This window comes from Schistocerca nitens, chromosome 4, assembly GCF_023898315.1.
Source record: "Schistocerca nitens isolate TAMUIC-IGC-003100 chromosome 4, iqSchNite1.1, whole genome shotgun sequence".
Classification (NCBI taxonomy): domain Eukaryota; kingdom Metazoa; phylum Arthropoda; class Insecta; order Orthoptera; family Acrididae; genus Schistocerca; species Schistocerca nitens.
In genome coordinates, this window is record NC_064617.1 from 513,406,894 (window position 1) to 513,424,641 (window position 17,748).

General features: G+C 41.0%; 1 protein-coding gene across 5 annotated transcripts in view; it reads left to right on the forward strand.

Annotated features, from left to right (window-relative positions):
• The window catches only part of LOC126253367 (protein melted), a 253,424-nt gene that overhangs the window by 101,773 nt on the left and 133,903 nt on the right, over positions 1–17,748 (forward strand). For all 5 annotated transcript variants that reach the window (XM_049954643.1, XM_049954641.1, XM_049954645.1 and 2 more), the window contains 2 exons: positions 4,145–4,287; positions 12,405–12,657. In XM_049954643.1, coding sequence (XP_049810600.1) covers positions 4,145–4,287; positions 12,405–12,657 — 396 coding nt within the window. The remainder of the gene's footprint in view (positions 1–4,144; positions 4,288–12,404; positions 12,658–17,748) is intronic.

The window sequence follows — 17,748 nt, forward strand, 5'->3', positions numbered from 1 at the left end:
GACCCGTGGAGATGCGCTATCCGTAGCCAAAAGAACACCACCATCACGAACAGACAGACGAAGGCACAAGGAATGGTAGTTGCGAAGGGGATCCAATGCCCGGCCCTTGGTCCTGTCCGGCCAACCCCGTTGAACAAAACCGATCACCTGATGCAGGACCGGGTCCCGCGCAGTAGCCGACGCGACCTGCGAACCTGTAAGTGGAAAACCCTCGACCGCACGACGTTCTTCCTCATCAATGTGGAAACAGAGTAGTTCATCACGATCGAAAACCGGGTCGGGGCCCATCGGCAATCGCAACAATGCGTCAGCGTTGGTGTGCTGGGCTGTGGGGCGATAGTGAATCTCATAGTGAAAACGAGACAAGTATAAGGCCCAACGTTGCAGGCGGTGAGCTGCCTTATCCGGAAGCGACGCCGAGGGGCTGAACAGAGAGACCAGCGGCTTGTGGTCGGTGATGAGGTGAAACTTAGAACCATACAAAAAAATGCTGAACTTTTTTAGAGCATAAATGATAGCGAGCGCCTCCTTTTCGATTTGAGAGTAACGCCGTTGCGCATCGTTGAGGGTCTTGGAAGCATAGGCGATGGGTCGTTCCGACCCATCCTCATACCAATGGGCGAGAACAGCCCCCATGCCATACTGTGACGCGTCAGTCGCCAGAACCAAGTGCTGATCAGGACGGAATGTGGCAAGACAAGGCGCCGACTGCAAATGAGCCTTCAGGCGGACAAAAGCCAGCTCACACTCGTCGGACCAACAGAAAGGGACGTTTTTGCGTAACAGCTGATGCAGAGGATGAGCTACTGCCGCCGCGGATGGAATGAATTTGAGATAGTAAGCAATCTTGCCTAGAAACGCCTGAAGTTCTTTGACCGTAGATGGCCGGGATAGAGCGTTAATGGCCGCAACGTGCTGACGTAGAGGACGAATACCCTCACGGGACAAGTGGAAACCAAGATACACAATGGAGGGTTGGAAGAACTGTGACTTGTCCAGATAGCACCTCAACCCAGCCGAATGCGAAACACGAAACAGGGAATGCAAATTGCGAAGGTGCTCCTAAGTGGAGGCCCCCGTGACAACAATGTCATCCAGATAATTTATGCAGCCGGGAACGGAAGCCATGAGCTGTTCCAAAAACCGCTGAAAAATGGCCGGCGCGCTAGCGACGCCAAATGGTAACCGCTGGTACTGATACAACCCACAAGGGGTGTTGATGACGAGAAATTCCTTGGAAGAAGCCTCCAACAGCAACTGATGGCACGCCTCTGATAAGTCAGGTTTGGAAAAGAACTGGCCCCCAGCGAGCTTGGTAAATAACTCCTCAGGAAGGGGAAGAGGATAAGTGTCAATGAGGCTCTGAGCGTTGACAGTGGCTTTAAAATCACCACACAATCGCAGACTCCCGTTTGGTTTAGGAACCACCACGATGGGCGATGCCCATTCGCTGGAGGTAACAGGAAGGAGAATCCCTGAAGCTGTTAACCTGTCTATCTCAGCCTTGACAGGTGCATGCCACGCCACCGGAATAGCACGTGCTCGGAAAAACTTAGGGTGAGCTGTAGGTTTAAGAGTAATGTGGGCTTCAAAATCCTTGGCACGACCCAGACCAGCAGAGAACACGGACGAAAATTCAGAACACAATCCATCCAGCTGTTGATACGGAATATCCTCAGATATGAGGTGCATATCACCATCAATGGAGAACCCGAACAACTGGAAAGCATCATAACCGAACAGGTTTTCAGTGCCTGCATGATCCACCACATAAAACGTGAAGGGCCTAACAACAGACTTGTAGGCAGTGGAAGCATCAAACTGGCCAATGATAGGAATTTTCTGTTTATTATAAGTTCTCAGATTTCGTGTAACTGGAGACAAGGGAGGGTAGCCCAACTCCAAATACGTGTGAGAATTAATGAGAGTTACTGCAGAGCCAGTGTCCACTTGCGTGCAAATGTCTTTATCCAGAACACGAACAGTAACAAACAACTTATTTGTTTGAGAAAGCACACAGTTAACATCCATGTCCGATGCCTCGTCCTCGTCGACAGGAACTTTAGGTGACTGACACACAGAAGCAATGTTGCCTTTTTTCCTACAGGAATTACACGTGGCCCAACGTTGTGGACACGCGGCCCTGTCATGCTGTACGAAACAATGTGGACAAGAAGGAAGTGCGGAATGAACCTGCTTCTGTGGTTGCTGTTTTCGCTGCGAGCGTTGTGGCCCAACGCGACGTTGTTTACGCAAGTGAACCGCCGCCACATCTTCGTTCTCCTGTGAAACAGGCAAATTGTCCGTGTCGAAAGTTGACTGTACAGCGCCTACATCACACCACACGTCTATTTGCGCGCCAGCAGCGTGAGACACTTCAGAGGATTGAGCGATGCTTAGAACTTCCGACAACGACGGGTTTGGCAGTTGTAGGGCACGTTGCCGAACTTCTTTATCAGGAGCAAGCCATATAATAGCAACCCTAACCATTGAATCAGCATAAGACTCATGATGAATGTCCGTGACAAACACATTTCTTACTCAGACCGTGTAGTTCCGCCGCCCAAGCCCGGTAAGATTGATGGGGCTGTTTACGACACCGGTAGAACGCCACGCGGGCGGCAACGACGTGGGTGTTTTTTTGGTAATAGTTAAACAATAAGTCACACATTTCTTGGAAGGACAGAGAGGCAGGTTCCCGCAGAGGGGCTAACTGAGGTAGCAGCTGATAGATCCATGGGGAAATCCAAGATAGAAATAACGACTTACACATAGGAGCGTTGACAACGCCGAAAGCCAAGAAGTGTTGCCGCAAATGCTTCTCATAATCCTCCCAGTCTTCAGCGGCCTCGTCGTAAGGAGGGAATGGAGGCGGAGAAGAGGAAGACAGACGATGAGTAAGCGACGTCGACAACGCCTGAATAGCAACCGTCAGCTGTGTTTGTTGTGCCTGAATACCAGCCGTCAGCTGTGTTTGTTGTTCAATGAGCGCTTGCATAAGCTGTTCCATGTCTGCCCCGTCACAAACACACAAATCCACAACGCAGGGATAATATCCGACCTCGTCGCCAAAAAGTGTTATAACCTTTAATCACCAATAATTGCGTGGATATTCAAACACACTCACTTAGAAACAATAGCTGGTTACATGATAACAACTCAGTATCTCTTATTCGACTGCCGTGCCGTGACGTGCGGCCGGCGCCGTTCGTAGCTAGGTGGCACTCCCGCGCTTAGCCGAGTTGCGGAGCGCCTCTATCGCCGTTTGCGCGTACTGTCGTGGCGGCACTGTAAATGTCATGGCACTGTCACAACACCTCTTTTCCTCCTTATGGCTACCAATGCTGTTTCAGGATCAATAAAATAAAAGTGATGTCAATGGTCTAGTGACACTGTTATGAAAGCAATAAATTGATGCACCTACACCTCAGCTAATCAGAAGAGTCACTGCAGAACAGCAGAATCATTGGTACATTTTAGTACTTTAAGTGTATTATAAGATGACACTGCAGTATAACCAAAATGTTTTTTAGTGATATTGACGCTTGCTGTGAAAGCTTGTGCATTTTTGGTAGTGGTAATGTTCTCAGTATAAATGAAACATTTGACATATAGAGTGGACAAATCTCACAGGTTGTTATAATAAAATATCATTACTTAACAAATGTAAGGATGTTTATGCATGATGTAGATGAAATTTGTACTTATAGTCAGTAACATCTCACCATAAATATGAATAAAGAGAACATAATGTGAATGTGCATGAACAGGAGCAAATTATTAGGAACAGTTACAGAAAATGCAATTTTAAGCCTGTACACTGAGTTGCATCAATTAAATACAGACTTTATGGTGACTTTCTTCATGTGCTTTGCTTACGGGCCATATGAGAGACATCAGGTGCTTAAAGGAGCATATAATTTTTTTCCTTGTGTCATTTTTAAATGAACAAGAATGGGAGTGACAATAAATATTAAAAAAGCGGCCTCAACCATGCTCTTTACAGTGCCTTTCATAAATGTAATCATACAGTCTTGTATAACTGTGAACATAAAGTGTATTAAATGTCACAGTTTCTTTTGTATGTCTGTTCATGTTTTTATTTGTGTTGTACTATAATATTTTTTCCTATTTTAAACAAAAGAATGCAGCAGGAAGGTGGATGGCTAAATCGTCAAGAAGCAAATCGACTGGTAGTTAGTCGACCAAGATTGGGAGGTGATAGCCGTAGTACAGGTCGCCTGCACACATCAGCTGCCCATCGGAGCATGACACGACTTAATGTTGGTGAGTATGTCTGTGGATACTGCACCAAGAAAGAAGGAAAGAAGACAATGCACAAAAACTGTCATGTAAGGTATACCTAGGTATGGTGCCACAATGATCTTGTTTCCTACAATTCTGGAATGTGTCCTCTGCATGAAGTCCTCAAGTGAGACAGAAGCATGGAGATTATTGAATTGACCAGAATTTGTGTGTGTGTGTGTGTGTGTTTTCTAGAGGACGTTTGCCATGACACACACTAAAAATTAAGGTTAATCTTTTACATCCTTCCCACTTTAAACTGGCATCTGCTGTCAAAAAGAGTAAGAGAAATGCTGGTATTGTTCACAGAATCTTCAGCTATAACCTACTGGTGACTCATGGACCAAAAACATGCAGCTATGCCCCTTGGATTCCCTCCAATCTGCTTGGAAAATGGTCTCCAGAAAAATACAACTATATGCCACACATGTTCTAATGTCATCCCCTCAGTCTATGAAGCTGAGTCAACACAGTCCCCCCCAACCCCCGCCCCTTCCAATGAAGAGAGAGATGTTGAGCTCAGGAGACATTACTATTGTGCACTGTTCGTTATAGATATAGAAATTTTTCTTCCCTCATTCTGAATTAATATAAATGAAATACTGCTTACCAAATGAAGCTGAGTGCAATATGAGAAATACAGATAATCTTGAATGTGTTGATTCCACTCAACAGTCTGCCAGAGGAGGGACTGAGGGACACAGAAAATGTACACAGATCACAGACAATTGCACCTTTATCTTCTTTGATGTTTCGGTCCAATGTTTCTTTTTCAGTTTAGTTTTAGTTATGTCATGTTCCGTAGATCATTCTCCCCTATTATTTTATCGATATGATGTGGAACAAGTCAGATTACGAGATATATATACACACATACATAGTGCTAATATTATTATTACTGAAATTTTTTGTTCTACTCATGCAACTACATTAAGAGGTACAAATTATTCTTAATAATAATTTTTTTACCATTTCTGAAACAGAAACTCATCCATGAAGTAGAAGGAGTTGTCCAAAAGAAATGATTTTAAGCTAGATTTAAAACTTGATCTGCTACCAGCCAGAAACTTTATGTTGTTGGGCAAATGATCAAAGATTTTTGTTGCTGAATAATGTACTCCTTTTTGAGCAACTGACAGCTTCAATAATGGTTAGGAAAGGTCATATTTCCCTCTAGTGTTGTACGTATGAACATCATTGTTCTTCGCGAATTGAGATGGGCTATTTTTAATGAATTTCATTAGTGAATATATGTGCTCTGATGGTGCAGTTAAACTACCTAACTCCTTGAAAAGATTTCTACATGACGTCCTTGGGTGAATACCACTAATTATTCTCACTGCTCTCTTTTGTGCAATCAATACTTTATGTCTAAGTGGTGAGTTACCCCAAAAAACTATTCCATAAGACATTATTGAGTGGAAATATGCAAAGTACGTTAGGAGGCTGATCTGTTTATTACCAAGACTAGTGATTATACGAAGAGTGAAAGAAATTGAACTTAGTTGTTTGAGAAGCACAGTAATATGCTTCTTCCAGTTCAAGTTGTCATCAGTGTGAACACAAAAAATTTGGAGAAATCTACCCTGTTAACTGGGCCCTGTTCATATGCTACATCATTGTCGGTATGACTCTATTCGGTGTACAGAACTGGATATAGTGAGTGCTTTCAGAACTAAGGGAGAGCCCATTTTCTGAGAACCACTTAATAATTCTTTGAAAGACATCCTTAACAATATCTTCAGCTGCTTTTCCTGGAATGGGATTTATTATAACACATCTGTCATCTGCAAAAAGTACTAGTTCTGCTTGCTAAACGTTAAGTGGGAGGTCATTCACATGAATAAGGAACAACAGAGGACCTAAAATTGGACCCTGTGGGACTCCCTTTGTGATAACTCCCCATTCACTAGAATTTACCACCCTCCCAACGTTATTATCCGCACAACTTTTTGCTTTCTGTTCATTAAGTATGATTCAAACCAGCTGCGTGTACAGCCTTCAATTCCATAAACCTGAGTTTTTCTAAGAGTGTGACATGATCCACACAGTAAAATGCCTTGGAGAGATCATAAAAAATACCAGCTGGCGATAATTTGTTATTTAGGGCTTGTACTATTTGATTGGTAAATGTGTAGATAGCATTCTCAGTCGAGTAATCCTTCCGGAATCCGAACTGTGAAATGCTGAGTAAATTGTTTTCACTTAGATGTGAGACTACTCTTGAATACATAACTTTTTCGAATATTTTAGAAAATGAAGTCAGCAATGAGATTGGTCTATAATTATTTAGGTCACTCTTGTCCCCTTTATTATGAAGAGGTTTGACAATTGCGTATTTTAATCTGTCTGGAAAAATTCCCTGTGCCAGCGAAGCATTACATATATCGCTAAGGTCTCCACTTATTAAATTAGAATGGTGCAGTGGTAACACCGGTTCTCGTCAGATCACCGAAATTAAACGCTGTCGGGCAGGGCTAGCACTTGGATGGGTGACCATCCGGTCTGCCGAGTGCTGTTGGCAAGCAGGGTGCACTCAGCCCTTGTGAGGCAAACTGAGGAGCTGCTTGATTGAGAAGTAGCGGCTCCAGTCTCGGAAACTGACATACGGCCGGGAGAGCGGTGTGCTAACCACATGCCCCTCCTTATCTGCATCCAGTGACGCCTGTGGGCTGAGGATGACACGGCGGCCGGTCGGTACTGTTCGGCCTTCATGGCCTGTTTGGGAGGAGTTTAGTTTTTAGTTTAGTTTAATTTCAGTGGGGGATGTTGGTGCTATTTCTAAATGACATTTTATACATGTTTTTTTTGCTTCTTCAACTTAACCCTTTAACCCTATTTTTGCTGCTGCATTCAGAAAGTGATTGTTAAAAATACTTGCAACTTGTGAATTATCACTCACAACATTATCATTTAGCTTTATTGCTATGGTGTGCGGTGCACTGTCTGGCTGCCCTGTCTACTGTTTGACAATATTCCATATAGTTTAAATCTTATTATCCACATTATTAATTTCTGTCAGAACACATAAGCTTCTCGACTTCTTAATGACTTTCCTTAAAATATTACAGTATCTTTTGTAGTAATCAAGTAACGTCGGATCCTGACTTATTCTGGCCTGTCCATATATTTCAACTCTTCCTCTTACACGATATCTTAATTCCCTTAGTAATCCATGGCTTACTTGACTTTGTAATGGCTTTTTTTTTATAACATTTCAAGAAAGCAACTCTCAAATATTGAGACAAATTTACAGTGGAATAAATTGAATTTGTCATCAGCATCATTTTCTGTGTATACTTTATCCCATTCTACCTCTTCTAGGGTGCACTTAAAGCTCTGTATCCTGTTCACATTAATAAGCCTCCCTGCCTTGTATGAACCTGCTTGAATACTGTAAGGTGCTATATGTGTTATTTCCATCAACTGTGCATCATGATCAGATAGCCCAATAACAACTGGGTACACATTAATTGTTTCTGCCTGAGCACTATCTATGAAAATATCGATAAGTGACCTACTATCCTGCTGCACACGAGTTGGAAAATTTACAACAGATACTAGATTGAAACAACCAAACAAAGATTCTAACTAATTTTTGTGTCCGTATCTTTTAAGAAATCTACATTAAAATCACCACAAACCACTAACTGCTTCTTTTTGTGTGACAGGTAGCTGAAAGTTACCTTGAGGGGATCTGTAGATTGTTACAATTACTATAGAAGTATATTGTTGTAGCAACTCACAAGCACATGCTTCAAGGATCTGATCTACACAAAAACTAATTGACTCAATATTTTTGACTTTGTGTCCAGTTTTTATATAAGTAGCAACTCCTCCTTTTTCCATGTGGACTCTACATGAATAAGATGGTAATCTGTAATCCCTTAAATTTAACTTCTCCATCCCTGCGGTTACATGGTGTTCAGAGATACACAAAACATCTATACCTTCAGAATTTACACCATTTTCTAAGCATACAAGAAGCTCATCTATATTATTTTTCAGTCCTCTAATCTTCTGATGAAACACACAAATTTTATTTCTTTGGATACTGCTACAGACATTATGGCACTGTTCTGTTTTAATCTCTTTCAATACTCTCTGTCTGTAACCTGACTCTAACCTAAAAAATGTGTCCCTCTGACTCCTGTAATCACAGGTATTTTGTCTGGTGTACATGTGGCCCCCTTTACATTTTCTGCAAGATCCTTCCCCCTCCTATTCAGGTGCAGGCCATGACTAGTGTAACCCCACCTCCCAAGTGCATCAACAGGCACAGCACAGATATGAGATTTAGTTTCTGTCAACAGTAACCCCCCCCCCCCCCCCCCCCCCCAGCTCTCTGTTAACTCAGTTGACAGCCGTATTAACCCAGGGCTGGTCATGGCGCTGCAAACCATCCACAAATCCCACACGAGTGTGGGCTGTTGCTGCACCTATTACATCCAGATCACACCTGATACTATAGTCCAAATTGCTAGCCAGGCTGTTTCCTGCTCCTCCTACTATAAGAATGTGGTCTTGGCCATCAAAACCTTTGCACAAGGCCCCTAGGTTTTCTGTAACCTGGCTAAGCTCAGCACTAGGTTTCACAATGCTTGTGACCTGGTACTCGACTCCTAGCTTATCCTGTAGCAACTGGCCTACACCTCTCCCGTGACTGCTACCTAACAGCAGGACTCTTTTCTTTCTGCTTGACTTTACTCCCGACTTAGCATTATAATTTTTACTACAAGTCTGCTGCACCCTACTTTGCTCAAAAACTGTTTGAGGCTCTTCTACTTCAGGTAACAAATCAGACTGATTGCTCACTGGAATCTGAAAAGTGATTTCTGAGGTTTTCTCCTTCTGACTGCGACTTGTTACCTGTTCTCAGCTCCTATTGTCTCTTTCCCCCTTCAACCTGTCTAATTCAGAGTACACCATTTCTAGTTCAGCCTGAAGGGCACAAATCTTTTTTCCCTGCTCCACGATTTTCTTGGCACGACTACATAATCTACAACTCCATTGGCGAGCCTCATCTGGCACTATAACATCTTCCCCGCTACAATCTCCCCAGTGAAACACCAACTCACAATCCTGACATTTCACTCCCATGCTCACTAGTCTATGACAACATCCACATTTGTCACACATGACGGCAGATTAAACAATACAAGTTACACTACAAACAAGCAACGCAAATACAAATTACACTACAAACAATTCCCCTACACCAATTAATAATTAGCAGATAGTAACTTAGCTAGCGGTGAGATGAGCAGAGAACTTCTGGACATCAGGCGAATGTCGCAGCAGGCGATTGTAAGCAGCACAAAGTTAATTGCTAGCGTAGGTTATAGTGGCGGAAATCACAAAACAAGTAAGAAACTGAAGAGGCTCGATATTTCCTAACGACAAATTTGAACAGGTGCTATCACTGAATTATGTAAAAATACTCTAATGGAAACAGAAACACCACTTAACGACTTTACTGCACAATATGGTTTGGTTTGGTTGTTTGGGGAAGGAGACCAGACAGCGTGGTCATAGGTCTCATCGGATTAGGGAAGGATGGAGAAGGAAGTCGGCCGTGCCCTTTCAGAGGAACCATCCCGGCATTTGCCTGGAGTGATTTAGGGAAATTACGGAAAACCCAAATCAGGATGGCCAGACACGGGATTAAACCGTCGTCCTCCCGAATGCGAGTCCAGTGTCTAACCACTGCGCGCACAATATGGAAAATTAACTATACGGAAGTATAGAAACACAGAAAATATGAACTGAATGCAAACTATACACATACGATACTCTTCACAATAAAGCTACAGACGCTAACCGGAAATTAGTGAATAATTACATAACTTATTGCAGTCAATAACAAAAACAAACCCACGCCAAAGGCTTGCACTTTAAAACAGTTATTCTTTCACAAAAACTACACAAGTAAAAGCGAAACCTTCAATATATAGATCACAATAGATACTAATTTACATATTTAAGCTACAATATTGCCTTAATAAATTATTTTTCCATGAATAAACACCTATATTTACAAGCACACTGAGTAAACACACACGCCAATAGCTTGCACCTTAGAACAGTTAACTTTTCACGAGAACTACGCAAGTAAAAGTGACACACTCAATATATAGATCACAGTAGATACTAATTTACTTATTTAAGCTATAGTATTGCCTTAGTAAATTGTTTTTCCATGAGAAAACACCTATATTTACGAGGGCACTGAGTAAACACACATGCCTGCTCCAAAGAGCGTCGTTCTGTAACTGATAATCTTGTGTATGTATTTCTTATGATTTACTAATATAAGTTAACTGATTTTCATGTTATCACATTATCAACCTTATTTTTTACTGTTTTCTCTGTAAGAAATGTTAGCATTATTTAGATATAGTAGTAATTTCACAGGGAGAAATCTACATTGACTCTGCAGATCACACAGAGTTCATCGAACCACCTTCACAATGATTCTCTATTATTGTAATCTTCAACACCGCTTAGTAAAAGACGAACACCTATATCTTTCTATGCAAGCTCTGATTTTTCTTATTTTATTATGATGATCATTTCTCCCTAAGTAGGTCAGCATCAACAAAATATTTTCGCATTCGGAGGAGAAAGTTGATGATGGAAATTTCGCGAGAAGATTCCGGCACAACAAAAAACACCTTTGTTTTTAATGATGTCCATCACAAATCCTGTATCATATCAATGACTCTCTCTCACCTATTTCGCGATAATACAAAATGTGGTGCTCTTCCTTGAATTTTCTCTGTGTACTCCGTTAATCCTATCTGATAAGGATCCCAGACTGTGCAGCAGTACTCCAAAAGAGGACAGACAAGTGTAGTGTAGGCAGTCTCTTTAGTAGATCTGTTACATTTTCTATGTGTTCTCCCAATAACACTCAGTCTTTCCTCTACCTCCCCCACAACATTTTCTGTGTGTTCTTTGCAATTTAAGTTGTAATTCCTTGACATTTAGTTGAATTTACAGTCTTTACAGTTGACTGATTTATCATGTAACCGATGTTTAACCGATTCCTTTTAGCACTCATATCGGTGGCCTCACACTCTTCATTATTTAAGGTTAATTGCCAATTTTCACACCATACAGATATCTTTTCTAAATTGTTTTGCAATTTGTTTTGATCTTTTGATGACTTTACCAAACGATAAACGACCACATCATCTGCAAACAATCCAAGACGGCTGTTCAGATTGTCTTCTAAATTGTTTACATAGGTAAGAAATAGCAAAAGCCTATAATACTATCTTGGGGAACATCAGAAATCACTTTTATTTTACTCGATGACTTTCTGTCAGTTACTATGAATTGTGACCTTTCTGACAGGAAATGATGAATCCAGTCACATAACTGAGACTATATTCCATAAGCATCCAATTTTATTACAAGCCGCTTTTGTGGTACAGTGTCAAAAGCCTTCTGTAAATCTAGAAGTACGGAATCAATTTGAAGTCACTTGTCAGTAGTACTCAACGCTTCGTATGTGTAAAGAGCTAGTTGTGTTTCACAAGAACAATGTTTTCTAAGTCCTTGTTGACTGTGTGACAATAGATCGTTCTCTTCGAGGTGATTCATAATGTTTGAACACTATATATGTTCCAAAATCCTGCTGCATATCGACGTTAATGTTACGGGCATGTAATTTAGTGCCTTACTCCTACTACCTTTCTTGAATGTTGGAGTTACCTGTGCAACTTTTCAGTCCGTAGGTATGGATCTTTTGTTGGGCGAGTGGTTATATATGATTGTTAAGTATGGAACTACTGCATCAGCGTAATGTGAAAGGAACCTAACTGGCATACAGCCTGGATTGGAAGACTTGCTTTTATTAAGTGATTTAAGTTGCCTCACTACTCCAAGGATGTCTACCTCTAAGTTACTCATGTTTGTAGCTGTTCTTGATTTCAAGTCTGGAATATTTACTTCATCTTCTTTGGTGAAGGATCTTTTTTGTGTTGATCCTTGCGTTCCTTGCATGTACAATTTCGTACACTTTGGTAATGTAATCTGTAAACTATCATGATCACAACCAAAATTAAATTAAAAAAATAAACTTTTTTTTTCAGGTGGCAGTCGTGTTGGATCTGTGGGAGGTTTGCATAAGAGCATGACAAGATTGAGTTCAAGCCAACAGATAAACCAGATTTCTGTTGCAACAGCAGCCAGTGGAAATAGGAGTGTTACAGCTATCAATGGAGCAGGAGGTGGAGGGAGACAATACCATGTGTCAGCTGTGGCCGCAGCTGTGCCACATCACCAACATGTTTCGAGTGGTGGTGTGACTGTCACCACAACAGCATCACCAAGCAAAAATAGCATGTGAGCCAATCATTGTTTTTAATTCCATACTTGATAATAAGGTGGCCCACATAACTTGTTCATTTCTCTTGTCACTTTAAAGATATTGGTGATCTATTTTCACCTAAATGAATAGCTACAGGAGTCTCATGAAATAATGAACATTTTTTTCTTAACTATATTAATCATAGAGATTGAGACATCCACTTTAAGTAAATATCTGTCAAAAATTTAGATTTTTCTGTAGTTCTTATGACCACCAAGACAGCAAATTTTCTTTGTTTTTGTGTGTGCATGTTGATGACTGGGTGCTTGTGCTTTTCAGTGAGTGGTCTCCTTTACTCCAAAGTAGACATCTATTTCATTTTTCAGTTTACCTGGCCATGTTTATATTACATGTGAAGGTAGAATAAGTTTATTACCTAAAAATGGAGGGACAATGTGTGGTCTTCCTCAGGCCTCAAGACTTCATTGATGCAGAAAAACATTTAAATCTTCGCATTGTAATGCACAAGCATTACTTTTAACAGAAAGAGTGTGTGACACAAGATTCAGAACGGCAGGCTGTATTCTAATGTTACCAAATCTGCTTTGTAGTACTACTAAAATGTCACCAGGACAAACACTGGATGATTTTCAACAGGAGCTTGGCATAATTTATGAAGCGATTCTACATGTGTAAATAAACAAAAAAGGTGCTGTGAAAATGTGTCCAATTTTCTATCATTATGGAACTGGAGCGGGTTGAAGGCTACACACAACCACGAATGATAATGAAGACAAGACTTGTCGAAAAGCGGTGTAGGCGCTATGCCGTACAGAATAATGCTGTGACAGATGACTGATGCATCCTACAAGAGGTGTTCAAAAAGTCCCCCACCCATCTCAACACACGTGTCAACATATTGGAGGGTGTATTACGTTTCAGATCGAACATCATCTCCATCGGTTTTAATGTGGGCAATAGCGGTTTTAATGTCGGCAATTGCATCAGTGATGTGAGCAACCTTCGTAAGAGTACACATCCCTCTTTAACCAGCCCCATAAACAGAAGTCTAATGGGGTTAGATTGGGTGATCTGGCAGATCAGTTAATGGGTTTACCATGGACAATCCACCATTGACAAAATGTATTGTTCAGTTACTGGGATACTGGCCTGGTACAGTAAGTTGGTGATCCATCTTGTTGCAGGTGCATTTGCTATTGTTGCTGTAATGCCACATCTTCAAAAAGTGCAGTTAGGTCTTCTACCAGGAAATGTACACATGCTTTGGCTGTCATGCGATTTGGCAGGAATGTAGTCCCTATCACAAGGTCATCAATCATACCATTCCAGACATTCATTGAGAACCTAACTTGGAATTGTGTTTCCCCAGTGCCATGAGAGTTCTCTATCACCAGTGCATGAAATTTGCAGGTGTTCATGATAGAATTGCGTGCAACAGTAGCCTCATTTGTAAATAAAGTATATTGCACAGTGTCTCTGTGTATAGCCAACCATTCACAAAATTGTTGTCTGCTTACTGAGTCACATGCATGCAGATGTTGCATGGGCTGCTCGTAGAATAAGTACAAACCCTCGGAATGTAATATGCCACATTCATGTTTGTGGAATGTTGAGCTGATTGCTAATGTGCCTTATACTGGTGGAGGGGTTCTTGTGTACCATTCCAATGATGTCTTCCCTTTCCTCATGTGACTGGACAGCCTCATGTTCTGATGTTACCTGTACACTGAGCAGTGTTCCACATTCACAAATGTTTGAAAAACTGTGGGAAGTATCCTTGCACAGGGTTTGTCAATCAGGGAAACATCTCTGGTAACCTGTCACAGCCTCACAGCACTGCTATCACAGTACCTGTGCGTAAACAACATGTCTGCGTTTTCTGCATGGGTGAACATAAGTGGCATGTTGGTATTCTCAGACACAATGGACTTGCTTAATTGAACAACACTGAAGCATGACATGCACATGACCTCACGACTTCTCACTGATCCAACCCACGCTTCCACACTGGGTACACCTGCAGCTGTTGTCACAGTGCTGCCATCTGTTTGAGGACCGCCAAAACCCTGTCCCACCATTATTCTGTCCACCACAGCACCTACACGGCATTTCAATAAGTAATATTCACTCTTGTCTTCAGTTCTGTAATTGTAAAAAATTGGGCATATGTTCGTAGGACTTTTTTGGTTTATTTTCACATGTAGAATTGCCTCATAAATTATGTGACATTCCTCCTGAATCACCCTGTATGTGGCTTTGTAATTGTCAGTTTATAGTTAAGGGGGTAAAAGTATTTATTCCATCTTCAAGTTTGTACACAGTATCACAGAAGGTATTTAACCAGATTTCCGTATTTTTGCTTGCTTCATAAATAACTGGACTCCATATTTATTAGGCTGTTTTTGCATATTATAAGTAGAGATATTCACATTCCAACTACTTCGGTAAACTGTTGTGTCTTCTCCCCTGTCTGTAACTTAAGGAAAGCATACATTTCTCACTCAGTCTGAAGAAAAGAAATTCCTTGATATTTGTGCAGTTTCTTATGGTCTGTTTCACATAAAAATGATGTATTTTAAAGCACGTTTGCTGTTATAACTCTGTATAAGAGAAACACAAAATACATTATGACAGAAAAGAAATAATGTCTTTAAAACATTATAAAAGAAAAGTAAAAATTCTTTTATTGCAGAACACTGAAATATCAAACAATGTTAAATGAAGGATGGAAAAATGGTAATGAAAGGATAGATTGCTGTGCACTGCATAGAGGAGGCATTGAGTGGCACATAGATGTGTTGAATAAAGACTGCTAGACGTTAGTTATCGGACCAAGTCCTTCGTTAGACATAGACAGAGTACTATCATCTCTGGGTGCTAAGACCCATCTGTAACTGCGCTTGAGGTGCATAATGATCTTGGCTTGGGTGGATATTGGGGGTTTACAGAGGAGAATTGGGCTTAGAGAAAGGGGGTTGCAGGGTAGGGGTGATGGAATATACTACTGCTGCTGCCCCATACATCCTCCCACTACCACCTAGTACAACTCTCATGTCTCAAGTGTCTCTTGCCATGTTTCACTTCCATACATGGCTACACTCCATACAAATACTTTCAGGAACGTCTTCCTGACACTTAAATGTACACTCGATGTTAACAAATTTCTCTTCTTCTTCAGAAATACTTTCCTTGCCATAGCCAGTCTACATTCTATATCCTCAACAGCTGTTGACTGCCGAACTTGTGCAGTCTTGGACATTGAACAGTACAGATGGTGTAATTTGCAACTGAAACTGAAGCCATCTTGTGAGTCATCTGTCATTTGTAGCCTCTCTCACTTACATTAAGACACTTACAGCAACATCTACTGGTAAAATTTTCATTATTTTTTTTTTTGCGACATTTCCACTTTTGTCAGTAATATGCCATTCAAATTTGATGTCATTCTGAGTAGTGATTCTTTTTCTACTGCGTTGTGAAACAGGAACTTTAGCTATAGATGCAGCTGTCAAGAAAGCAAGAGCAGTGAAAGTAAACAAGCTGTTAAATGCTAAATAACTTGAAGAATATTTATGCCATATATTCTAAATTATATACTGGTGCGAAGAGTGAATGATAAACTTGCAAAGATCATAGCATTGTTACTACTACTACTACTACTACTTCTTTCAGTATAACAGGGTTACCCATGTGCGTAGCGACTTGTGTCACACATCTAAAAGTTAGCTAATATATTTCTTACCTTATGCATTGCTCAAATACCAGTGTTTTGGGTATAGCCCTTTGGTGTGGAAAGGCCAGATGACAGATATCATTCAGTCACTCACCAACTAAATGTTCAATACACTGTTCTGCTTATAAGTGTTAACTGCTCCACAAATCTTGTTCAGTCAATCGAAAAATGTTCAGTTTACATTTAAGAGGAACTGACTCAAGAAATGTGTGTTATGCTACAAACATAGTATGCTGAAGTGAAGAAAATATTCAAAACCATTAAGTCCTATGGGTTTGCGAAGTCATTTGCTACAGAAGTCAAGCAACTTTATCCAAAGGCCTGTGCTGAGCTTTTGCTAATCTGTACCACTGAATAAACCCACAAGTATGCCCAAAAGAGAGTGGACAGTGGTGGTTGCATGTACCCTTCCCAAAGCATAATGAACTATGCAGAGAGAGAGAGAGAGAGAGAGAGAGAGAAAGAGAAAGAATACCATTCTTCAAGTTGGCTAACTTAGAGGCAGTCACAATATCAGTAGATACACATCATAGGGTAACCATTTGTTTCCTGTATTTGTGCCCTCAAGGATCTTTAGACAAAGATGCTTTTGATGAAATAATCAAAGAGCCCCACAGTCATTACTGTTGTGTGGAGCTTGTAGTGTGTGTGTGTTATATTTTGGCAGTCAACAAGAAGTTGCCTCAGGGTTTGAACTGTCGAGAGCCCTCTTGTTATTACCACAAAAGGAAAGAAGAAAAGAATTTAATGTCCCACAAATGACAAGCACAATTTTGTGTTTGAAAAAGATGGGGAAGGAAACCGACCATGTCCTTAACAGCCAACATGTGAAAACAGTTTAGGGTGGAGATATGACCCCGTTCCTCTTGAATGGAGCCCAGTGCCTTACCTGCTGCACTGCCTCATTACTGCATACATATTTATTGAACACATTATACTCTCCTAAGGAGTCATTCAGTATTGTCAAACTCATAATATCCTCACCAGCCCTTGCATACATTGCACTGCTATCTTTATTACTATTATTACAACTTCAGTCTTTCAGAACCTAAAATGGGGTGTGGAAGGGGTGGGGTGGGGGTGGGGGTGGGATGAGGCACAAATGTATCCAACTTGTCAGTTCTTACAAATGTCATTGGAACAGTGCTATTATGAATATCATCCATTTCCACAGTTTTGGCCCATATTTTAATAAGGGCATGTATCGTAGTGTGGTAAAACACATGGTTCAGCTTTCAAACCCATTAACACATGGACATTTTCATAGCATCCTCATCTTCAAAGTGAATCCCACGATGCCCTCCTTTTAGTTGCCTGAACAAATGGAAGTCTGATGGTGTGGAGGATGAAGCAAGACTTACCATCCAATTTT